The following is a 25,573-nucleotide window of genomic DNA, read 5'->3' as shown; positions in this document are numbered from 1 at the left end:
GACAGCACTGGCCCCGCTCACACCCGCTGATGGTGCAGAGCAATTGGGGTCGGCACCAGCAGCAGGTGCCATCAGTGGGTGTGAGCAGTGGCTGCTGCCCCAATCGCCCCTCAGGAGCAAGGGGAGGGGGAGAAGCCCTTAAGGACGATCAGGGCCAGCAGCCGCTGCTCACACCCGCTGATGGCGCCAAGTGATTGGGACTGGCACTGGGCACCAGCAGTGAGTGTGAGCAGTGGCTCTGGCACAAAGAATTTTCAGTAACCACGAGAGGTTCGCCCCAATGACAGTGACCTTGGTCTGGCGCCCCACTCACCTGCTCCGCCATCCCGCCACAGCTGACGCCTGCCATGTTCCGCACATGCCCCTTGGTGGTCAGTGCATGTCATAGTGGCTAGTTTTTCTGGTTGTTCCACCATTTGGTCTATTTGCATATTAGCCTTTTATTATATAGGATAGCGTTACAAATTGTGTCACATAAGACAATGTGAGCCACTTTTAAATGGGTATTCTGTTGCTTCCAGCCAAATGCACCCTAATTTGATTCCTAGCACTTCCTTACAGGATGATGAACATTAAATGAGGTGATGCATTTGAACCCGTTAGAACAGGGCTTTCCACAGCATTAGTCACAGTAGAATGCACAGCAGAGATGTGGCCCTAACATTATTATGGCCATAGTTTAAATAATTTTTTTTACCTTCATAGGAACCAATGAGTGTTAACATTAACAATATCTCCACTTTCTCTTCCAAAGTCTATTACCTGAAGCAAAAGATACATTAAAAAGAGAAGTCATTGGATAAACCAATGATATTAGTCTAAAAATTAGTTTTACCACTTTCAAGCTCCATGAAAACAAAGGCTGGACAATTGCAAACTTCTGTGTATCTTAGGATTCCCTCCCACCCTCCATCTGCCTGCCACTCCCCACCTTTTGTGGGGATCCATGGAGTGAGGCTACAGTCACGCTAACTGAGCCTGGATTATGACCAGCTGAGCACCCACAAGACATGACATCATTTGGCAAAACCCAAATCAGTATAGATGTGATGCTATTACTTGACTTAGATGCTAAGGGCTTTGGGTAAAAAAATAATGATTCTTCATCACCAGAAAAGTAATGTTATCTTTAGGGGTAGCTAAAATGACAGCCACAACCAAACCAGCAAGATCAATAAGAAAATGAACAACCTGTAATTGCTGAGTGCTAACTAGATATCAGGCACTTTTCTAAACACTTTGAATTTGCTGCAGCATTGTTTCATTTTATTATCTCCACAGCCCTCTCACTGACATACAGTAATTGTCCCTATTTTTGAGAAGAAAGAACTAAGCTTTAGGAGTATGGAATCTCTGTGTTGAAATCATCTAGGTGGTGAATGGTTGAGAGAATTTGGAACCTGTGACAATTTGACTCTAGTGGTCTTGTCCCCAATGATGACAACACACTGCCAAGGAGTCCCATTGAGGGAATGGGGCTAAAGGGGTGGTGCTGGGGTTTCCAGGCTCTGAGATCATGGTCAGACTAGAATCTCCACAGTAAAACTCCCTTTGAACTGTGTTGCCCATGGCCTTCTCTGACCACTAGTTTACCTAACCTATTGCTTTGGTTTTGGGTGACATTCAGCCTTGAACACATTCAAAATTTTTGTATGTCTGAGTTTCATTATCACCTTTCCTTGACTCTAAATGCAGTTGTATTTTGGCTCCTACCTGAACCCTGAATGCTGCCAACTTGAATATCTTATGTACAACCTACCCCATTTAGCTGGCTAAAGACACCAACTGGCACTCCACTTTCAACAGACATAGTAACAATAGATTGTGGTTAAAGAACTGGGCAATATGTGTTTAAAGAAAGAGGTTTAAAATATTTTATTAGAGATCATACATCAATGTTGAACATATATCAATGTTGAACATACATCAAGATTGAACAACACTTAAATATTATGGCATCCATATTTAGAAGGACAATATAAATGCTTATAATTTGAACAATCACTTTATTAAAGAAATAAAATAAATTCCTTTTCAACAGTGGGCTGCATGATCCATCAAGTATATTTTTCAATAATTTATTCTTCTTCTTAGTAATATATACATTTATTTTCTTCAGACACACACACAACGAAAGTGATTGATTCTTTACCACATCACATCATAAACAAATGGACCTGTAAAAATGGCATGTAGAAAATTCAGAAATATTTAAACAGCACATTCCAAGGATATTGAGTCCATTTAAGAGACATTAAATGCTTTAGAAGCCATTGAGTCAGCCTGGGTGTCATATATATGCGTCAATACAAAATGCTGCAGCAAATTCAAGTATAGCAATTCTCTCACATGAACATATTTATCTGACTCAGGAGAATATTCTTCTTTCAGCATAGAGCACACACCAAACTCTCAGCATGATACAGTTAAACTCTGTAACATGGAAGGAACGGGGTAAGATCAACTCAATTGACCAAATACCAAAACCTGGAGGAGGGCATAGATCACAAACACGGTATAGTTAGAAATTGTACGTTACAAGGATCTTATTTGTCACAACAATCATAAGGGTTCTAGGAAAACCATAACAGCAAATGTGGCCAGTCAGCTCACATTGGCTTTTCTGGAAACATGGAAATGCCACGTTCCTATTTTGAACAGATCTAATGGTGAGAGAACAGAAAAGCTGCAGTAAGCCAGGAAATGGCACAGGGTTTATGTTTAAATGGCATCAACTGCATTTACTAAAATACAGTTTTAATTTCAAAGACAAAACAAGCCTCCAAATTTGTTTTTATTAGCCCCAGAAAGCCACATCCTTCCTAACTGCTAGTTGATTGTAAAGGAGCAACTCCAAGGCCCTCACTTTTGTTTCCGTTTCTCCCACCACCTCTGCTGCATTGGAGCTGTGATAGGCACCCTTCGCTCTGACAGCAAAGATACTGACCCTTCAGCGATGGACGACGAGCCAGCCAGCCTTTGGGGTACTGGAATGATACAATTACTTTCTAGATTTTTTGTAGGGAAAATACTCTTTCTCTTAAAGCTTACTGCACAATGTTTTCTCACTAAAAAACAATTTCTCAATTTTTAAAAACGTTAAATAGTAGCACATAAAATTTGCGTATTAAGACTTCCAAAACATTTGTTTGTTCTTATGAGTGAGCCATTTTTTGTTGAAGCAAATGTTTTTTGCATGATGAGAAAGAAATAAACTTTTCTGTGTTCAGCCAAGCTGAACATGGGAGCTTTGTCAGAAAAACCCCTGGACTCATCATTTATTGGCTCGTCCTTGATTCTTCATTGGAAAAGAACAAAACAAAACAAAAGAGTGAGGAGGAAAGCAGGTGTGGTTGGTCTGAAGGGAACTTGAGGGATGAGGTTTGCAAAGCCAAGTGGCCATCCATTTAAGCAAGACTGACTTCCGCGTGCCCCAACAGAATGGAGGAGGTGGCAAAACTAGCACATGCCTGAGGTTCACTCCTTCCTTGATTGGAGCAGCTCCTTCTGTCCCACTCCATTCTGTCCTCCAGGATCCGACTCAGAGGTCACTATTTTTGGGAAGGCTAACTCCAAGGCTGGTGGGTGCCTTCCACCAAACTCCCACGGGACAACACTTACCACTCTCTGCTATAAGTATTGATTTGCCTGCGCTCTCCACAGACCACAGGAGCCTTGGTCATGAAGAACATGTGTCCATCATTGTCCTCCACTCTCGGGACCTGTGCCTGGAGCCCTTACTGATAACACAGATGGATAAATGAGTGAAAGACCCTCTGTGTGTTATGGCAGCTTCCCTTGGCAGAAGGTGATTTTGTTTTGCAGCATGGTTTTTTTGTTTGTTTGTTTGTTTTTTTACTTCTGTGAATATGCTAGAATTTGAGGGACACAATAGGGGGGAGCTGACTCTCAAAAAATTTGTATTCACAGTTACTCCTTAAATCACTGTTGTCCCAGCATTGACAATAGTAATATGTTAGATTTGTGTCTTAGATGAATGCTTGATAAACAAGTACATCCACGTGGACATACAGGCTCCTGACAGTGGGTAGCAGGAAAGGGGCTGGGCTGGACACCCTCCTTGCTGGGTGGTAAGGACAGCACCCCGTGGGCATACACCAGGCTGCATGTAATGGTTGTCTGTCCCTTCAAAATCAAGGCAGAATGACCTGTAATGAATTACATCAATGGTTTTCACATACACAGCATCATGCATCAACATGACCCAAATGTTATTCTTCTGTAGAGTAAAAATTCTTACTCCAGACACAACGTCTCCATTTCTACAAGTTTAGACTTTGGTAGAGCTGGTTCTTTGTAAATCGAAGCCCACACTCATTTCCCTGTTTTCCAGGCCAGTCACATTCTGTTCCCTAGGCGATGATGCTGTCTCCCTTCTTCCAGCGCTGCAAGAAAGGAAAACTCTTCGTTTTAATTTGGGTCAACACCAACCGGTTCACCCTTTGCCACAACTCAGCAGTTGCTTCTCAAAACCCAGAAGACTGAAATAGACATAGGCTGTGTTTATACAAAGCAGAGTTGGGCCAAGAACCTCATCCCTGAAAGTAACTTTTCCCCTCCATTTGAAATAAGTATGAGATTCTGAGTCACGAGAGATCATTTGACAGGTCCCTGCCAAACAAGGCCTTTGAGTATGGCTGACAGCCTAAGGCAGACTGAGTCCTGGTGGGCTGAGCTCACACAATGGACTTTCCTGTCAAGCCACCTGCCCAGAGAGTCCTGGAGATCATTTCAAGGGATCCACCGAAATGTTGGGGCTCTCACTGACAGCACTTGAAACTAGAGCTGAGACTGAAAGCGGGTGCTCTCATGACGTGGGTTTCAATTCCAGCTAAAATTAAAACTGCCTATGGGTCGTGACTAGGAATTTGCTGTTTTATCTTGTAAACACTGACTTCTACAGTTACCCAGGCCCAGCATACCTCAGCCCTACTTCCTGAGATGATTTTAGACCTAAGCTTTGTTTCAGATACTCTAGTGTTTTCCAATGGTCAGAATTACTTCTCTTTCTACAGACACACACACATCTTTATGACAGCATTCTATGCAGAGTCTTTTATAGAACAACCATGATAACAAAATACTTCCTATGCCAAGTGCGTAGTCAAGGCAAGAAAGATTACAAACACCACCAGCCCTAGGTGCCCTTGTTCTGGGCTATCTGAGAGAGAGAGAGAGAGAGAGAGAGAGCTCGGTGGAAAGCTTCAAAGTATCACAGTGAGTCTGATTTTTAAAAATTAAAACAAATGTCCAGGCAGAGATATTTCCCACCCAAAGAAAATAGCATAGTGGGGGGAAGGGAACGAAGGAATAACTGAGAATTGAAATTTGGTGCCTAGCACCCTAAATTTAGGAATGATAGCATCCAAGCAATGGCACAACGTCCATTTAGTATTTCCTCTCTAATGAAAGAGTAATTTGTGTCTTGACCAACTTTTGGAAATTTATCAACCTGAACTAGGCGAATGAACAAAGAAAACAGACTTATTCTGTCGTTCCTGTATGTGGAGTTTTCAGTGCTTTAAGATACCTTAAAGGTCATTGATTTAGAATAATGTTTGGCTTATAATGCAGATTGGGGTCTACTATGATTACATATGTTTAACTCCATTACATTTGCCTACTATATTTCAAAGGCGAGAAAAGTGGGGCCAACAGAGGTCAAGTGACTTGTCCGGGTCACTTAGTTAGGCACAAAGATGGAGCTGAAATGAGGCCCGGGCCATGTGGCTTCTAGGCCACTGCTCTTCCCACATCACCACTTACAAGATCTTTCAAGTTCCCTTCTGCTGATTGGCCCTGGGTGGAGCTGGTTAAGGTCAGGACAAGGGTTCAGCAGGCCAGGTGACCAGTACAGGTGAACTCCAAGACTAGATACGCCAAAGGCTCAACTTCTCCCTTAACAACTTACAGATGTTACTGTCTTTCTTCTTCTCACACTCATATCACTGTATGGGTTCCCTGTGAAAATCTTTCCTTTGTAAATGTGACTGTAAAATCTTCCATTTCACCCTATCAAAATGTGCAAAGGGCTTGGCACATAGTAGATGCTCCAAAACTGTCATTTCTTCCTCTTTGGACTTGACCCTCATCATAGTGCATTGTCTGGAGCACGCTTGCTTCCTCTTCTGCAACACTGGATGGAAGAGGTGTGCAATACTGGAGAGTGGGCTGCTGGGACTTTATTCCCCAGAGACAAAAATGAACCATTTTCCTTCCTCCACATCTGATGCATTTAGCATGTGTTTGGATTCAGGCTTAAAAAGCTGAAACAAAATTTCTGTTGCAGAATGTCAGCACACATGTGCTGAAGTTTAAGTATCAGGGGTGAGTGTGACATTCAGAAAAGGGAGGCAGAGGGTCTGCTGAGCTGCTGGAGACAAAAGCAAGCATGAGACCCTATTTTTTAATTCAATTGCTCCCTAATAAATGTTTACCCTCTTTAAAAATATAGGTAGAAAACTAACAATAAATTGTTATTTAAATATTTATCATACTTGCTTGTTTTGCTCTTTAAAGTACTTTATGGGTTACTTTTTAATATTCTTGTTACTTATCAAACTAAATGTGGGCATTTTTATTTTTGATTAAAGCTGCTCACTCACCTCCCCATCTCCAATGCTCCCTCTTTCCCTGCTCTTTACGATGACAATCCCTCTGCTCTGACACAGCGCCTGGGTGGGAGCGGCACTGTGGATGAGAAGCATTCAACCCAATGCTCAGCGTTTGATTAACGGGCCAAGCAAAGGCCTCCCAACCCTTGAGACATTAATTAGCCAAGCTGCCGAGCTGAAATCTTTTCATTATGAAAGATAAGGCTGGGTTTAGCAACAGGAATGGGGACCAGAGGGAGGAAGAAAGGCAAGTTTTTTTTGTTTGTTTGTTTTTGTTTTGTTTTGTTTTGTTTTGCATGTTTGTGTGTTTTTTTATAAATCAATAAACCATCGCTACACTCATTCAAACCTGTTTTTGGATGGCTTTGGCCTCAATACACTTTATACTTTTGTAGGCCCTGCCTTGTCACATGATTTCTCCTCTTTTCATTTCTAGATTGGACTGAAGCTGATGTACTATCTTACTCTAGACAACTCACCCATTGCCGGATGGGGACTTGTGGTGATACAGCCTCCCATGTGCTCCTTGGTGACCCATCTCCCAGGCCTGGATTCTGACATTGGTTCCTGATCCCATTTGGCTCTGTCTCACCTTGCTCTCATGGTCTAGGCCAGTGGTCAGCAAACTGCGGCTCGCAAGCCACATGCAGCTCTTTGACCCCTTGAGTGTGGCTCTTCCACAAAATACCAACTTCTGCGCATGGGCCACAAAGTTTCAATCGCACTGTACGTGGGCGCCCGCACGTGGTATTTTGTGGAAGAGCCACACTCAAGGGGCCAAAGAGCCGCATGTGGCTCGCGAGCCGCGGTTTGCCGACCACTGGTCTAGGGTCTGTCTCATTCAGTGATGGCATTCTGTTTTCCTGGATGCAGATGTCTCCTGGGGGATCCCATGCCTGCCTACGCTAGATGGCACTAACCTGGGATTCCCCACTGCTGTGCTCTGCACCCCTGATGAGAATCTCACTGAGACTTTTAAGAAGCCCAGTGTTGTCAGCTATTACCTGAGCCTTCCCGGTGGGTCACTTTGGTATTTCCAAGTCCCATGGACCTGCTCTACCAGTCCCTGCCTGTAGCTAGTGCTTGGATCTTGTCCCTCTTTGTCCCCTCTCTTTTTGCCTGCTCCGAGGGGTCCTGGTCCCCAGATATGACCACCCAGGTGCTGAGGATTGCTATGATCATACAAAACAACTTGACTGTTTCTGCCCTTCCGAGTTTTAGTCTAGTTGAGAAGACAGACATATGTAGCTACAGTATAAAGTAAACTTAAAAGGGAGAAAAATATAGATTTTTAAAAACGACAGAAAGATCACAGTAAAATGCACCATTGGTTGCCAGATGCATTTTACAGACAATTGCTGTGGCTATTTGGAGACAGGATTCAGGAAGGACTGAATTTAAACATCTGACCTGGAAAAAGAATTGTGGATAAATTTTTATGAGCTAAAAGGAGAGTGGGGAGGAAATTGTTATGGTTTGAATTGTGACTCCCCAAATTTTATGTGTTGCTATCCTAACACCTTGCGCCTCAGAATGTGACTGTATTTGGAGATAGGACCTTTAAAGAGGTAATTAAGGTTAAGATAAGGTCATCAGGATGGGCCGTGATCCAATCTGACTGGTGTCCTTATAAGAAGGGAGATTAGGACACAGACACACAGAGGGAAGGCCATGTGAGGACATGGGGAGAAGACAGCCATCTGCAAGCCAAAGAGAGAGGCCTCAGGAGGAGCAACCTGCTGACACTTGGATTTCAGGCTTCCAGCCTCTAGAACTGTGAGAATAAACTCCGCTGTTGAAGCCCCAGCCGGCGGTGCTTGGCCAGGACAGCCCGAGCACACTGACACAAGGGATTCCAAATGCATGGGGCTGTGGCAGCACAAGCAGGAGCACACGTGGGAGGAGACGACCCTTTGCTTGGGGTAGTGAGGCTCCTGGATATGATGAGAGACTAGAGGGGGTCTGTGAATGAGTCCCAGGAGCAGGTGGGCCGGAAACAGAGCAGGAGCACCAGGAAGAAGGAACCTTTCACCCAGATGAGGTCTGTGCATCAGGTTAGCACTGCTTAATGCTGACCTGGAACCAACTTGACTCTATGAGATCAATCCAGGCTTTGAAGAACCTATGGGGGAAGTGAAAGGAAAAAGCCACAAAGACGAGAGATGAAGGATGAAGAGGAAGAGAAAGAGAAGGTGACTTCGTGGGGCTTGGTAAATTGTCAGAGGATTGTAAGTTGTCAGGGAGTGAGAGTTGACTGGTAAGAAGAGGTGCACTCCAGTACGGGGCCCGACACCACTCCTGACTACCAGCTCTTTTTAATATGTGGCTGCTCATGTGTTTGTATCTTTCATTTGGAACTAACAGTAAAAAACAGAAAGACAGCAATGTGGGAAGAGGGTGAAAGCCCTTGGGAAGGACCTTGAGCTGCCTTCACCTTACCTGCGTCCCTGGAGGCTGTGGCCGGGGGGGGGGTGGGGGCAAAAGGGCCAGCTTGCAGCATCAGGCCTAATGCCTGATGTGGGGAGGGGATGAAGGGTCTGAGGGAAACTCGGCCTTATCACCTAGGGTTATGCATGGCACTCTCTATCCCACGGGAACTGGCTCCCACAGGAGTAAGGGCATCCCACCCCAACGTCAGTCACTGCCTATAAGTTTGGCAAGAAGTGGAGTTTGGAATTATTGAGAGAGAGGAAAAGATAAGGAAAGGAGATAGACAGAAGGGAAAGAAGCAAGACAGACAGGGGGCAGCAGAAGGGAAGCTGCCACACCCAGGTGTCCCAAGCCTTCCTTTCTGTGTCCTGCGTGGACAGTGGTGCTACTACTGGCCTCGATCCTTCCATGTTCTTTCATGTCAGTCCTGCACCCATTACTCCAGGCTTCACCCTGAGCCCTGCGGGAGAGTTGCATCTCCTAACGTTGCAGATACCTGCCCCACGTCCGGGAACATAACACCTTGTTTCTAACCTGGAATGTCTTCCTCTCCTTCATCGCCCATTAGCACTGGAGAGAGAACAGGGAACAGGTCCCTCCAACAAAGCACTAGCTCAGAGAAATATGGCTTCATCGCCTCATAGTAATGCCATTTCAAGTCAAGTTAGGCAATTTCAGCCTTAAATCAAAAGGAAAAATAGGAAAAGAAGGAAAATGAGGAGGAGAAGAGACCTGCTAGAACTAGTACCTATTTGTCTTTGGGAAGACATTCCTCTCCCAGCACCTCTTTCTGTGCCCCACTTTGTAATGAGCTCCAGGGCACACTCTCCAAGGCCCTAGTGCAGGGGGCTGTGGTCAGGAGGCCTTCCCAGAGCCACACTTGGCCTGAAGGCTTCTGGGAATTGCTTCAGCAGGGTTCGCAGTCTGGGAGGGACTTCACATCAGCCCTGGTCAAATGGCACCTACTGGTTGTTGCTACTCTCAGGGTCAGCCAGGATGTGCTGGGGGATTTTGCCAACGAGGTGAAGAGTTGAGAGATCTCCAAGGATTCCCTTGGGATTCTGCTGACTTGCTGTTCTACAAAATACAACAGTGGAGGGGGTGGTGGGTGCTTCCCTCTTATCCTGACGCCTATGTAGAAAGTCACAATGATAGACTAAGTGTATCTTTTGGGTGGACAGGTGATATGGAGCCAATCCCACCGCTGATTATGAGCTTGTCACTTTATACGTAACAACTCATGCAGGTTGGGAACATTAAGCTAGTCAAGTGGAGATGTATCAATGGCATATTAAAAAAAAAAGATGTTTGCTGAACACCAAAATCTGCTTAGCATTATATTCATAAAAGTGTAAGCTAGCAATTGTATAGATCAGGGATGGCAAGTTACGGTCCATGGATTAAATCTGGCCCATGCCTGTGAACTAAGACTGGTTTCTACATTTTTAGAGGATTGTTCCCCCACCCCCACTCAAAAAAGGAAATTAAGCAAAGCAGCATGTGTTACAGAGATGGTATGGCTCCACAATGCCCAAATGCCTAGCTATGTACAGAAAAAGTATTCCGGCCTCAGGTATCCCTTAAATAGATCTTTATTCTTTAGTTCATCTGAGAACATCCTTCCTCTCCCCCATTTCTAGCAATGCCTCTTGGAAGAATGCATTCTTGACTTGCAATAGATGAGCTTGGAACACACCCAGCTCATTAGCTAGGGACCGTCTGTGCCTCTCTGTATGTTTCATGCCAAGTGCATTTAGTGCAGGAGAGGAAGTGAGCAGTTTGCTGACAGTGATCATCAGGTTGTATACGATGACTCTCGGGCTCCCTAGGAAAGGAGGGCCTTGAGATTCCCTTTGGGACCTTTGCATTCCTGAGGTCCCTAAGGTCTCAATCACTGCTGGCTTTACCTTATGTGTCAGCCCATTGAGCAAGACAAGAGCTCCCTGCCCTGCTTATTTCCTTAGCTTTGCTGTTGACTATCTAGGGAGAAAGAGCAGAATTACATCAGCTTGCTTTTTAGCCAATGAGAGAAGCATAGACAAATATGCACTCAGTCCCTAGAACAATCTTGTACTGCACAGCTGCTGAGCTATACGAGGAGAGAAGGTACAAACAGCTGAAATGTGGACTAGAGATGAATTAGTGAGCATGAAAGTCAGGGTTTCAAGAAACACAATGGGCCTTGGAGATAGTGAAGGCTCATGGACAAACGAGTCAGAGGCTGGATTTGGTTCAAATAAATCCTTAAACCTCTCCCTACTCCTCTACCCTCATTCCTTCATATGTTAAGTGCAGATACTCTGTATTATGGAATAATACTCAGGAATGACTTGAGATAGGCAGAAGTACTATAAAAGGTATGAAGTAGTGTACAAATGGGAGGAAACATTAAACTGATATTGGGATTTTCTATCTTCACTTATTTAATACTGCATCTGAATGTACCTACTATTATTCAGGCTTTTTAATAGGTCAGCATCTTTATTATTTTTTTCTCCAGATACAGTATACATTTGCTCTTAGATTTTTTGATCCAATTAAGTCTGAATTTTTCAGTGTTTAGCAATAATCATTTCCAGCTGATAAGGTGGCAATGTGGACTATGGCATGGAGGGAAAGTAATGTAATAACTCCGCAGTTACACAGAAAGGAAAGAGAAAATGAATATGCATAGCTTTAGGGCAGTTCCTTGCTTATCACTTGCAGTAACCTGTTCCTGAACCATCCATCCTGCTTTGAGAATATCCATGGTAAATCTTCTTTCTCCTCAACAGCCCCCTCCCCGATGCCATAACCTTCCTTTTGGGTGGGGACTCAGTAATCTGTGTTGCAAGAGCAAAGGAGAGATGGCATTTTCCTGCACAGGGCAGATAAGGTCCATCCTCAGCCCCCGTGACATTTGGGTCTGGGGAGCATGAATGAGGTAACGCTGATGGGAGCACAGGCGAGAGGCCGGTGTCCTCTGTTGAAATCCTGACTTGCTTTTGCCAGCCCAGCCCTACAACAGTCATCTTGCAGGGACTTTGGAGGCCAGAAGGCCACTACTGCCATTGCTTTTTGAAGATGGTGGCCTACTCCACAGCACACTTTGTAGACAAGGAGCAGTTGCCAACAGTGTTCCAACTAGCTTAACCGGAGCTGTGTGCAGGTGGTTTCATGGTTAAAAGTCCTAGTAGTGTAAAAAGAAATCAGAGTAACAGGTGAGCATACATCTGATGTTGTCTCCATAGTTACCACCTCTGCCTTCTATTTCAACACCCTGCTTCGCTTGCAGAGTTTACCTTCCATGCACTTGGGCTCCCTTCTCCCTTTGCTGATAAGCAGAGCTCTTCCCTTAATTAAGTCAACACGTAGGCAGAGGCAGCATCTCTTTTGGCAAGAGGACCTGAGCAGAACCAGCCCCAGAAGCAAGTGAAAATGTGTGTCAAGCTGTGATTAAGTAGCTGTGATTAAAGACTGAATAATTACCCTCCCAAGCAAATAGGTCTTAAAATGTTCTCTCAGGCTACAAGCATGAAACCTACTGGGCCTGCATGATGGCTCACTATGAAGGGGTGGGGAGGCCGGGACATTCAGGACATCAAGTGTTCATTTAAGAAAGGAAACCCAGGACCCAGGGGAGGCCATCTAATAAGTAGCCATAGCTGCCAACCGATTCCCCATCTTCAAAATTTGCCCAGGTCTCTGGCTACCTGGAGATCAGCATTCTGAACCAGGGCCCCATCGTGACAGATATGACATTCACATATTTGACACATTCTCTGAGCTCTGTGCAATCCTGGTGAAATACCTATAATTTATTTTCTCTTTCTCAAACTAAAAAAACAAAATTGTTGGAATACAGTTGATAAAAGTGATGTCATATTTGTTTTTATTTAGTTTAAAAAATGATGTATTTCCCAAAAGTGTGCCAATTAACTGTGGTTGGTAGTCAATAACGCCGGTACCCTATGCAATGTATTTCATACCCACACGTGTGTTTTGCTATTCTAGGCCAATGCGGCAGCCTCTTCTGCATTCTCTTATATGCCCATCTTCTCCCAATTTCATACAGTTTGTCCTCCTTGCAAGGCCTGAGTAACATTCCAGGCAGTGATCCCTAGGAAAGTGGTGCAGTCTGATAGTTAGAATTATAGATGCCAAACCCTTTCATTTATGACCTGCTATTTGTTGGTTTTGGCTGGAATGAATATTTGGCAGCATATTTATCAAAGTTAATTGGCAAGCAAATCCCAAGGGAACAAAGCATTAAAAAGTTCGGGTATGGCTTAGCATCCTTAGCATACCCAGTCCTGACTTGGGGACTTTTACCCCCACTATTCATGAGGCAGGGGTACTGTGGGGAAAAAACAACAACATGTAGACTTAAGTGTTAGGGAGAACCAGGATTGAATCATGGTTCCTCCTTGGCTTTGAGCCAGTCCTTAATCACTCTTAATTATCAGGTTTTAATCTAAAAAATGTGAATATTTTTGAAATTGTGAAATTGCTACAAGGTTTAGAGACAATGGATACAAAAATGCCCTGGTAATGCCTGTTACACAGTAGCACTTCACAAAAAAGCCTTAAGAAAATATTTATTTACCCAAATACCACTGTCTACCATGGATGGACCAATTCAAGTAGGTGGTGAGAGAGTTACAAGCCTCAATATTTTGGAGAGTTTAGCATACACTGAGTGATTACAGGCAGGAGCGGTCTCGGATGAGACACAACAGAGGCGAAAGGAAGAAAACTGTGACAAGCAAAATGCTTTCCTGAAATCCTTGCAAACATTTGGGGACATTTTTGAAAAAAGAGATTCAAGGTCTGTTTTAATGCATGCAATTTGAATTGCGGAAGAAATCGGGTTTTGCCTATACCATCATGTCAAGCTGACTTTTTGTGCTGCGGAGACAATCCCAAAGCAGCTGCTTTTCATAACACATTAGAGAAGACATTCTGACCCCTGTTGCCCTGGGCAAATTCTTCAAACTCCAAATAGATGCAGTAAACATGTAAGTATAAATATGACCACCATTTGTTTAACCGTGACAATTTTAGATAGTTTTTGGCATGCTCAAAGGTACAGAGATTTTTTGTGGGTGAATAAAAAATATCTTGGATATTGTTATCCCACTTTGGCTAAGTCTTGGGTGACATTATTAATTTCTTGTAAAATTGGAGTGTTTATACATAATACCATATTATGGGAAAGGAAAAAATGTTAAAGTTTACCTCCCTGGAGGGAGTGGGTTGGAGAAGAGTGTAGCAGATAATTATTTATGGATCATTTTGCATGAACACAATTGTCATGGCTTTTGTCTGATGACGGAAAGATTTTCTAGTTGTTTATTTTGATTAGCACTGGCATTAATGCTAGCTTTCTGGTGATCTTAAACTTAAATTTAAATATCTAATATTTAAATTCGTCAGTAATGCAGTTTAAAGATCATCTCAAACATGGAGGCACATTTTGCTGAAGAAAAATTGTTACCATTCTTTCATGGGGATTTTGTTCGTGGAAGAGGAAGCCTGGCCAGAGTATTTTTTAAAATTCAGATTCTGAAAGAAGTTCTTCTCAACAATGAAACTTATTTTTCCTATTAAGGTAGAAGAGGAGCGAGGTTTGCAAATTCACATCCTTCCCTGGTGCCTACATCCATAATAGGACAGCCACATCTGGTAGAGCTGTTGTGGGCCATGCAGAAAGACCAGAAGAGCCTAAAAATCCAGCCAACATCTAATGCCAGAATCCAATTTATGAGCACAAGGCAGAATGTCTATCTGGTCAGCAAGAAGACACTCACCAGAAAGAGGTGAGAAAGTGGTAATATTCTATGTCCAAACACAACCAACAACCAAATCCAGTCCACATACAAACATTCCCTCCATGGCAGTATGCGCAGGTATTAGCCTTTCAGAAGGATTTAAAGAAATTATCATTTTGCTGCAAGGGAAGAAGAAATAGATGATGTTGGCTACTATTTTGCCATGAAGGTTTAAATAACGGCTACATTCTACTTCAAAATTTCTAGAGGGAATTACCCAAATATGGGGAAAGAGGCCACTGAAATGATAAGTAGTTTTAGACCAGTGATTCTTGTCAATAATTATTTCAAAACCATAAATCTCATTTTAAATTCTTACTGTGAAATATGAAAAATATTTTAATTTTTACATATAATTACCATCTTCATATTTAGTAGGTATACTGAGTTATTAAGGTTTACCAAAATTTGGTAGACAAAAACCAAAAAATAGCATGTTGCCTGAAGAAAGTGGAAATAAATGAAGTGAATGGGATACTGGATTTTTTACCAGACTAAATGGACATCTGTCAAAAACTCTTTGCAAACTCCTGCTATTGAAGGGCTTTTAGTCAGTATGCTCCCAAGATAAGTGTGTGTCACTCAAATTTCAGAAAGGATATACTTAGATCATAAGGCTCATTCCAACATTCTACAGGTGCATGGAGACCTTGGTTCTCATCCACTATGCAAAAGTGAAGCAGCTGAGAAGAAATGGAAATCAAGATGTGCCTTTCAAAATATTATCACATGTGGCTTTTCATAATAGAGTTCTGAAAAAGGTAAGTGATTTGTCAAGAAAGATCTTTCTAGGCCATGTCAAAGAGGCTGTAGAGTAATTTTGCAGCCTCTGATTTAGCATGAAATTAGCACCCATTCCACCCCAACCTTTTGATCTTTAAATATCTTTACATGAGAAGACTTCCTCCATCTGATCTAGGAACTGCTTAATGGAATTTTGTCCACAGTAGTTAAGTTGAAAAAATTACCCTCATCTCCACTGTCTTCCAATAGGAAAAACCATCCTTTCACTGGCTGGTTCTTTCAACACACTCTAGACCCAAGCCTAAAGGATGTGCCTACTTTAGTGCAGAGACATGCGTGCCCCTCACCTTCATCCTTAGGGAATCAGGAGAAGTAGCTGGTCAAGTCCCCAAAAAAGGTAAATCTCACTGTCAAGTTTAACCCAAGCTGAGACACTGGATGTATCAGAAATGAAGTGTAAAACTTGCTCTGAAAATAATGAGTATCAGCCACCATCTTAAGGCTCTTCCTCTCCAGGCCCTCACCCTGTAAATATCCAACACCGCTGTCAATAGGTTTAGCCTGAAAATAAAATCCCCTCACTCCATCGAGAACTAGCTCCAAACTTAGAGTGTGTGCTGAAAATATTCATGATGAAATCATAATCCTATATTTATAGACTTTTGGATGGTGCATGAAATTCTGTTTCCCATGGTGTTTTTCAATGAAGGGGTCAGACGTGGAGAGCGGGCTCAGAGGATGCCCCAGAGAGCATTAGCCTCAAGGACGTGCTGTTTATCCTCATTTTGAACTGCATGGCCGTGTGACATCCTCCCTCCTCCCTGAGCCCTACCCACTGCCCAAGAGTTGGTCTCCTCCCCCACCCATTCCCAGATGGTCCCTGGTTGGAGGGTTCTGTCTTGTCATCCAGGAAGAATGAACATGCCTAAGATTATCCCCCCTTCCTTCTGACCTTTCCTGTCCTCTAGACTTCCTCCCCGTTTTCACTGAGGGAGATGGTGTGGATCTTAATGGTTGGAATTTGATGGTTCTCTCCATGGCTGGGGGTCGAGGGCCCCATGCAGCAGCAGACCTGCAAAAAGCTTTTACTTCTCACCCGGGCTGTGGTGCAGGCTGATTGGTCTTTGGACACTGTAATCTTGGCAGATCCACGAGGCAAGGAAGAGAAAAACTTCCATTCACAGACCCCATCTGTCTTGGAGATCTTATAGAAGGTCTCTCCTGAGCTCACGGGGATGCGCACCAGGTCCTTGTGCTGCCCCTCCGAGGTGTGGCTGGGCGGGTGCAGGGTGTATCCCAGGGCCCGTTTGGAAGACTGCTTTTTGCGGAGACACTGGATTCTCAAGACATTCTGAAAGGCCTTTTTAAACTCTTGACTGGAGCATGGATATATAATAGGGTTGATGCAGCTGTTTAGGTATCCGAGCCAAAATGCTATTTTAAAAACTGTTTCAGAGGGCTTGAAGTCAGGGAAGAAAGACCCTGGAAGGAAACACATAGATTCATACATATTATTTGCAAGCCAACAGGTCAATGGTCTAGGAAAACAAGCAAACAAACCAACAAACATCCTTTTATATTATTTTTTAAAAGTTTCAAATGATTCCAAGTGCATTTGAGTTTTTCACATTTGACTGACTAGCCCTGATGAATGTAATCCTTTGCACTAACCCCAAGACCATTCTCTTTGGCCCACATGTGCAACATCAATAATGCAAGCAGGCCCAGGGGGTAGGGTCGCACTGGTTCTCAGTGATAAACATTCCCTCATGTCTGCTTGAAAGCTTTACATAATGAAAACTCGGAACTTAAGCTGAGTCTATATATGCAAATTTTTTTGCCTGAATTTTAAAATAACTTGGAATTCATTCAAATAACCCATATAAAAATGGGGTTATTTTAGTATTCCTTTTGCTCTTTAAAGCAATGTTATACAGACACAGCCTAAATAGTTAGGAATTTCTTCTCTCCTGAATATTGGAATTGCATATTTTAATAAGATTCCAAAATTTATAAAATATTAGCTTTGTCAACTTTTGGCCAGTGATTTTCAATTACACTGTAAGTACAGTCACCTACCTACTATGTTTAGACTTACACTTTTATGTTGGTGCAAATTCAGCAGAAACTGCACTTTGAATTTTGAGTTGTGATCTTTTCCTGGGCTAGTAATATGTGGTACAATACTCTCTATGATGGTGGGCAGTGACAGCAAGATGATTTTGCCTAACTGTAGGCTAATGTAAGTGTGCTGAACTCATTTAAGGTAGGCTAGGCTAAGGTAGGTTAGGTGTGTTAAATGCATTTTTTTATTTATGATCTTTTCAACTCATAATAGGTTTATTGGGATATAACTCTATTGTAAGTTGAGGAGTGTCTGTATTTTTCTTTGATGATGCCTTTTGATGTTACAATATGCTTCCCTGCTCAACATACTCCAATGTCTGCCAAATGCTTATAAAATGCTTGTCAACTGCTTGACATTCAGGGTTCTCCACAGAACTCGACCTAATCTAGCTTTCTAACGTTAATACTTTTACTCTAACCAAACACTATGAACTTGTCTCCAAGTTTGTAGTGAGTCTGGTTGCTCACTTTTTTTGTCCTCTTGAGTTGGGTCCCAGTGTCTAAAATGCCCTTTCCCATCCTCTTTAGCTACTCAAGTCTTGTTTATTAGTTAACAAAGCAGGAGTCAAGTTTCATACCTCTTTAAATATCCCATATAATAAAAGGCTAATATGCAAATTGACCAAACGGCAGAACGACCGGTTGCTATGATGTGCACTGACCACCAGGGGGCAGATACTCAATGCAGGAGCTGCCTCCTGGTGGTCAGTGTGCCAGAAGCTGTGCTCATGGCTGGCAAGTGCAGTGGTGGTGGCAGGAGCCTCTCTCGCCTCCATGGCAGTGCTAAGGATGTCCGACTGCTGGCGGGGAGCAGGCCTAAGCCATCAGTTGGACATCCCCAGAGGGCTCCTGGATTGCAAGAGGGTGCAGGCTGGGCTGAGGGACCCCCCCCCAAGTGCACAAATTTTGTGCACCGGGCCTCTAGTTGTACCATAACTATCACATAGCCGTTGGCAGCAGAATAACAAAACTACGGAACCTTAAACTGGGAACTATCTAAGGCATTATCTTATTCAATTACTCAATTTCCAAGTTAAAAACATGATGATTGTCACCCACTTGATAGCTATGGTACTAATACAGTGATGGATAAAGGGATCTAGAACTCCCAGTCCAGTGTTCTTTATTCTCTGCACAGCTTTTTTCTTTTGCTCCAGCTTAAAACCTTTATTTTATTTTTTAAATTTTTTTTATTAATTTCAGAGAGGAAGGGAGAAGCATCCTATATAATAAAAGGTTAATATGCAAATAGACCGAACTGCAGAACAACCGAACAACTGGTCTCTATGACGTGTGCTGACCACCAAGGGGCGTGTGTGGAACATGGCGGGTGTTGGCCACGGCAGTATGGTGGAGCAGGTGAGGAGGGGAGCCAGCCAAGGAGGGGCACCAGTCGCTGTCATCGGGGTGAGCCTCTGGTGGTTACCGAAAATTCTTTGCTCCCGCACACTGCAGGCCCACCCGGCACTTGCACCTGCTGCGGGCGCTGGCCCTGATTGCTTGGCCCCATCAGTGGGTGCAAGAGGTGGCTGCTGGCCCTGATTGCCCCTCAGGGCTTCTCCACCTTCCTCTGCTCCTGAAGGGTGATCGAGGCCAGCAGCTGCTGCTCGCACCCACTGACAGCACCAGCCCTGCTTGTACCCACTGCTGGTGCCGTCCCCAATCGCTCCACGCTATCAGCGGGTGGGAGTGGGGCTGGCACCATCAGTGCATGGGAGCCATGGTGGCTGGAGTAGGGCTGCCGGCAGACAGGGGACCAGGAGCAGCAGTGGGAGGGCTGGGTGGAGGCGCAGAGGATGGGCCGAGAATTGCCCCCATACCCATCACAGCCTCACGGCCCACAGTTCCTTTCAAGGTGCACAAATTCATGCACTGGGCCCCTAGTCAATGATAAGAGAGAATTGTTGATTGGCTGCCTTCTGCATATGCCCAACTGGGGATCAAGCCCGCAACCCTGGCATGTGCCTTGACTAGGAATCGAATGGGTGACCTCCTGATTCATTGGCCGACTCTCAACCACTGATCCACACCAGCTGGGCAAGGCCTTGCTTTTATGTCTTTCTTTTTCTCTCTACTCTATGGACCCATTAGAGGCATGCCAAACTGATGGGTGTCTTTATTCTAGCAAACAATGCCCTAAAATTTAGTAGAGGATCTCATCAATATAAACAAAGAGTACACTTAAATATTGCAAAAAAAAAACACCCAAAATGATACAGTGGTCAATGGGAGCATGTATTATCTCTGAGGCACACTCCCTGCTAAGTTCAGTGTGTCTCAAATAAATTAAAACACACACACATACAGAGAGAGAGAGAGAGAGAGAGAGAGAGAGAGAGAGAGAGAGAGAATGGTTGTAAAGTATTATTCTTTAGCTCCAAAGCTTTTAACGTTTTCTTATAATTATAATAGGATTTATTTATATTGAGTTCCTGGTTTGAGCCAGGCCTGTGCTAAACACTTTACATTCAATTTCGTCATCATTAGCAACATCCCCACTTTACAAATGAGGAAACAGTGGTTTAATGAGGTTGAATAATTTAATCAATGTCACACAGGCAGATGGTTGCTGGTAGAGGTGGGATTTAAAATTGGACAGTTGGATTTTCGGGCCTATGTTCCTTTATGGCATCTCAAAATAGATTTGAATAATACACCTTTTGGGAAAGAAGATGTTGAATAGAGAGTGATGACTTGTATAGTTGCAGTAAGCTAAATTGGAAACATGCTTTTTCTTTTTCTTTTTTTAAATTTGTATTGGTTTCAGGTGTACAGTATAATGGTTAGGCAATCATATACTTATACAAAGTGATCCCCCCAATATTTTGATGCCTCTGACACAGTCACAAGGTGGTAAACTTCATCTGAGCAATTCCTACCTGACCCCATGCATAGTTATTACAATATTATTGACTATATTCCCTATGCTGTACTTTACAGACTATGACTATTCTATAACTACCAATTTATACTTCTTAATCTCTTCATCTCTTTCACCCAGTCCCCTAATCTCCCTCCCCTCTGGCAGCCACCAGTCAATGAGTCTATGTGTCTATGAGTCTGTTTCAATTTTGTTTGTTTATGTTTGTTTGTTTATGCTTTCTCAAACTTCATTTGAGATGTGAAGAAAGTGGCCAAGGCCAACAGGAGTGGTGGTTTTGCTTGAATATGATCAGTTCTAGAAAAAATTATTTTTACATTATGATGCCAATATATTGTCCAATATATTTTCCTAATACAATAGGAAAATACATGATTAAGGGAACCCATTTCACAAAGGCATGCCTTGATCTGGCCTTAATGAGAATATATGAGTAGGGTATACCAAGAACTACTTTGTCTGAGAATTTCACTATTCTATAAATCAACTAGAAAGGGGAGTACATTTCTATTATTTTAAGAATTTTAATTAAAAGAAAAATACATGAATTATGAATGGGAATGCTAATAAATTGATTTGAGATCCTTGGAATTTCCCCCAATTCCTTCAAGGGCACTCTTTCTGCTTACAGAGCCCTGATCTGCATGCATAAATGTAAATCTCAAATTTCCTTTTAGTCCCTCCATTGAGGCCCCTTACCTTCAGGTCTGGCTGACTCAGAGCTGAGTTCCTGGGCTCTCTCTACTGTGGCTTTCCTGCTGTGTCTACAGCTTCAGAGCTAAATACTGGTCCTCCCCACTAGGTTTAGATATGTCTAAACCTAGCATGATGTGCCCACTCCCAATCTGACAGTTCCATAGGGGCAGGCCATGGGATTCATTTTTCCTTCTCGTAGTGTTTGTCCTGCCCTGGGGATGATTCTCTTTCAGTAGGTACTGGTTGGGGTTAGCAAAAAGACTCATAACTGTGTTTCCCTCAGGAACTTTCCAAAGGTGTGAAAAGACAACAATGGGCTGTTTCCCTCCTTACTTGCATTCTTCATATCCTTAGATCTCTTTCTTGCCTTCATTTTTTCTCTACTGGGAAGGAGAGATTGAGCTGGGATCAGGCTTGGAAAATGGCTGTTGCTGCCTGGTCCCAATCAGGGTCCCCTCATCCTGCTAGCTCCTCTCTATCCAAACCTTCCTGCTCAGGGACTTCTCTGAACTCTTCATTATGTCTATCCCCAACCTCACTTTCTTCTCAGATCCCTTTCTTCTTGATGATGATGATGGTGCTTTTTAGAATGGGAAGGGAAGTGGATCATGCTTCTCCCTGTCCTCCATCCATCTTGGCATGGAGCACCAAGGTCAAAGCTGCCTGGTTTAGGGATCGATGCCTCTGACACAGTCACAAGGTTGTAAACTTCATCTGAGCAGGTACCATGTTCATTTTGTCTACTCATGGAGTTCCAAAACCCAGCACAATGCTGGCTTCTTCAACATATCCTCCCAGTTTTTGTCAAACGAATGGTTGATTCCTTAACTATCTAACTGAACGAATGTGTCTTCCTGGCCTCTTCATAACTCTGCTTCATGATGTGACCTAGCCCTGTGTTTCTCTTCTTGCCCATGCTTTTCTTCTGTTGTTTTCCCTCCTTTTTGCTCAGTTTCTGTTTAATCCTCTGGCTTTCTCTGGGATTGTATTTCACTTTTTTTTCTTGCTGCATTAGTTGGCATCTAGTTTTTCTCATCATGCTTCATAGAAAGAGCAAGACTTTTGAATTGTTGACATGGACATAGGGACTGCTATTTCTCTATTGCTGAAGGTCTGTTGTACTCCTCAACAATCTCTGCCCAGACTCTGCTTCAAGAGGAGCATATAGCTCTCAGCGTAATCCCTTGAACCCATCACCCTGAAGGTCAGGTTATCCCTTTATGTGAATCTGTCTGCTTTAATTCTTGAGCTTTGTGAAACCCCCAAGCCCTCAGGACTCTTCCCTTCACTCAGTTTCCTTCCACTATTTGGTCTGCTGCAGAATCTCTGACTCTTTTCTCTTCAAGATCTTCTAAACATCCTGGTCAACTAAAACTTGGCCAGACCGAGATGGACAGAACATGAGTTTATCCCTGAGCATCATCAACATGTTGGAGATTCAGAATTGTTGTCTCCACTGTTGAGGCCTCTAGATTCCAAGGGGAAATTGAAAATTATGATTTCAAATAATGCCACTTATGTCTCATCACTTGATGTCCTCTCCACTGGGAACATCTGACTTTTTATTCCTGATCTGGATTCTGGGGAACCTTCCTAGTGAAGAATTGGTCACAATAGTCACATTTTAGCTACAAAGTTACAGCAAAGTTTGCTCTCAATGTCCCCAATACAGGAGAAAAACATTGTTCTGCCAATTTTGGTTTTCTGGTTTTTTCCCAGCAGTGCTTCTAGTTCACTCTATAAGACAATGGCGACAGAAGTGGAGTTCTTAAATTCCAGCCCAGTACAGGGAATTAGAAAGTTCCTCTTCCGTTCAACTTTCAGAGTCAGGGTGACTTGGTATGGAAGCATAAACCTGTGAGTCAATCTTCTTGGTCCTAGACTCCCGGTTTCTATGCTTCATTTCACTTCCCTGGAAATGTGACATCTTCAAGACAACTTTGAGTCGTTGGGTTATGATAAACCCTAATTAGCTGGAGTCACAGAATGCTAGAATGTGAAGACTGGCAGGATCATAGAGACTAGCAAGCACTGTCAACCCTTCCTTTATAGATGAAGATAGTAAGGCTGAGGAAAGAAAGGGGGTCCCAAAAAATCACCTGGCTCATTTGTGGTCCAGTCAGGACTATACCCAGACTCCGCTCCACTTCACCCATTTATGCTCTTAATCTTATGTGTCATTTAGTAACCCCACAGAAAGTGTTAATGGCAATATGTCTAGATGTTAGCACAGGATGACAACAAGTTTTGCAGAGATAATGAGAAAGAAGGGGGAGGATAGTAACATCATAAGTAACCACATCATTCATAAAGTCATAATGTACTGTTCAGACACTGGAAAAAAGAACAGTCGGTGATGAGCTTGGAAGGGCTCATCTGTAGGGTATCACATTAAGAAAATTGGAGTCTGAATGACTCCAATTAAAACAATGCAAACTCCAAAGGAGAAGCTGATGTTACATGACCATGAAAGAAAGTAACCCTTAATTGTTTCTCCTTGTTCCACCAGTAGTCTCTCCATGGCTGTGGGTATCAGTCCAATGTGACTGGTATGCATCCAATGAACAGAGAGACACAAGCTGTCACACAGATAGAAATCCAGTTCCCCAGACCAAGAAACTCCAGTGCCAAGCACTATTCAGGCCAGATTAGTTGGCATCTTCTTGCCAGGCAGAAAACCCATTGAACTAAACCCCAGAGAAAAGCTGTAGGATTCAGAGTGTACTAGTAAGCACAGACCCAAGTTTCTTATTATCCCAGAGTCTACCAGATGCCTTTGTGCTGGGCTTCTGGTTTGGCTGTCATAGTGACTTGCCTTGGGCAGCTTAGCCAGACAGGAGTCTTTAGGTTACCTACCTAGAATGGTAGTCAGGGATCTCTAAGAAAGCTGGCCAGGTTAACTGTGGACTAAAGCCCTAGGCTCTCAATCTAATACTCATGGATAGACTTCCCATGAAATGAAATACAAGTTTGTGTATGTACACAGACTCATTTTCTTGAGAAGAGGACTTCAGCCTCTATCGGCCCCTTGCATTGGCCTTGGGGGACACAAAAGATGGCCAAGCGTACCTCCCAGCTCCTGAGAACAAGATATCTCTCTGGTTGGCACACCTTACTTAGCCCTTATGTCCTGATGACAGTGTCAAGCTTACAAACCGGGCAAGAGGATGTTAGTTCAACACCTCTTTAGAAGGACGTTCTCTTTTCTTCTGTTTAACTGGGGCTTAAAATAGCACAGTTTTCTTGTGCCTCTTTGGGAAGTGATGTGGTTGCTCTCTTGTGAGAGGTAATATGTTGAGTCTTTTCTGAACTTTCTGGCAGGAAGCTTAGTAGTCAAGTCAAAGAAGGAAGCAACTGTTGGAGAGTGCAGTGAGTGGGGGGAAAGATACATATTGTGTTCTGGGTACATAATACTGAACAGAACAAACCCAGAGCATTATTGGGACTGCCCAGTGTGGGATGGGAGTGCTGTCCCTTTTTCCTTTATCCAGGGACTAGTGTACACTGGCCTTTGGTTACTATACCATGGTTATTATTATCAAGAACCACTGCTTCTTCCAGCCTAGGCCAGGAATGAGATCACTTGGGGAGACTCTCTCACACCTCAGGCTTCTGTAAGGGGGAGACTCTCTATGGTATCATTCTATCTGGCTAAATGTAGCTCTACAGAATTAGGGATTTACCCTGGATGAGTCCAAGTTCTCAAAGTGAAGCGCTACAAAATGTTTTTCTCAGGAGTTACCGAAGCCCCAAACTATGTTTCTCCTTTTTTGAAAAGGGGACCATGTCTCCCAGAACACGCATGTTCAACCCAAACACCCACAGTAACTGGGTAGACTCACTCTGCACATTTCCTTAGGAGAACTCCTGGTGTGGTATGTTTCTTTTTGAAATAAGTAATTCAAACACTTTCAAAAGATAGCACAATTTCCCCCTCTTTAGTTAACAAAATTTTGAGATTTGTCAGCAAATAAGTCATCATGTTCTTTTAAAGGTTGTTTCCTTAAAAGCAACCTCCTTTCATAAACCAACTTATTTTCCAAACTTCGCCACTTTCATTAAAGTCACCATTGCTTCATGAGTCTCACATTTGATACATCTTATAATCACTACACAAAGCTCTCTCCAATCACCCAGTTTAAAGAAGAGTAATCCTCAAACACACACGTGTTAGTGTGGTGTATTTCTTTCACGGTACATATCATGGTTTGTACGTTTTCTTTTTTTCAAAAGAATTCCCCCCCCCCCCC

The 25,573-nt window shown here is 43.2% G+C and overlaps 1 protein-coding gene across 5 annotated transcripts in view; it reads right to left on the bottom strand.

The window, feature by feature from the left end:
* Nucleotides 1-1,899: 1,899 nt before the first annotated feature.
* ADRA1A (adrenoceptor alpha 1A) overlaps nucleotides 1,900-25,573 on the bottom strand; it is a 124,939-nt gene continuing 101,265 nt past the window's right edge. For 2 of the 5 annotated variants that reach the window (XM_014532753.1, XM_014532754.1), the window contains exon 3: nucleotides 15,274-17,101. In XM_014532753.1, the coding sequence (XP_014388239.1) occupies nucleotides 16,584-17,101 (518 nt within the window). In that variant the 3' untranslated portion in view covers nucleotides 15,274-16,583. Of the gene's footprint in view, nucleotides 4,407-11,173; nucleotides 12,235-15,273; nucleotides 17,102-25,573 lie in introns of those variants that run through there. The other 3 variants (XM_014532752.1, XM_005885495.2, XM_005885496.2) reach the window with 3 other exon arrangements.

Source organism: Myotis brandtii, unplaced genomic scaffold (genome assembly GCF_000412655.1).
Source record: "Myotis brandtii unplaced genomic scaffold, ASM41265v1 scaffold908, whole genome shotgun sequence".
Taxonomy (NCBI): Eukaryota; Metazoa; Chordata; class Mammalia; order Chiroptera; family Vespertilionidae; genus Myotis; species Myotis brandtii.
Note: the sequence above shows the minus strand (reverse complement) of the source record. Positions and strands in the feature narration are given on the sequence as shown.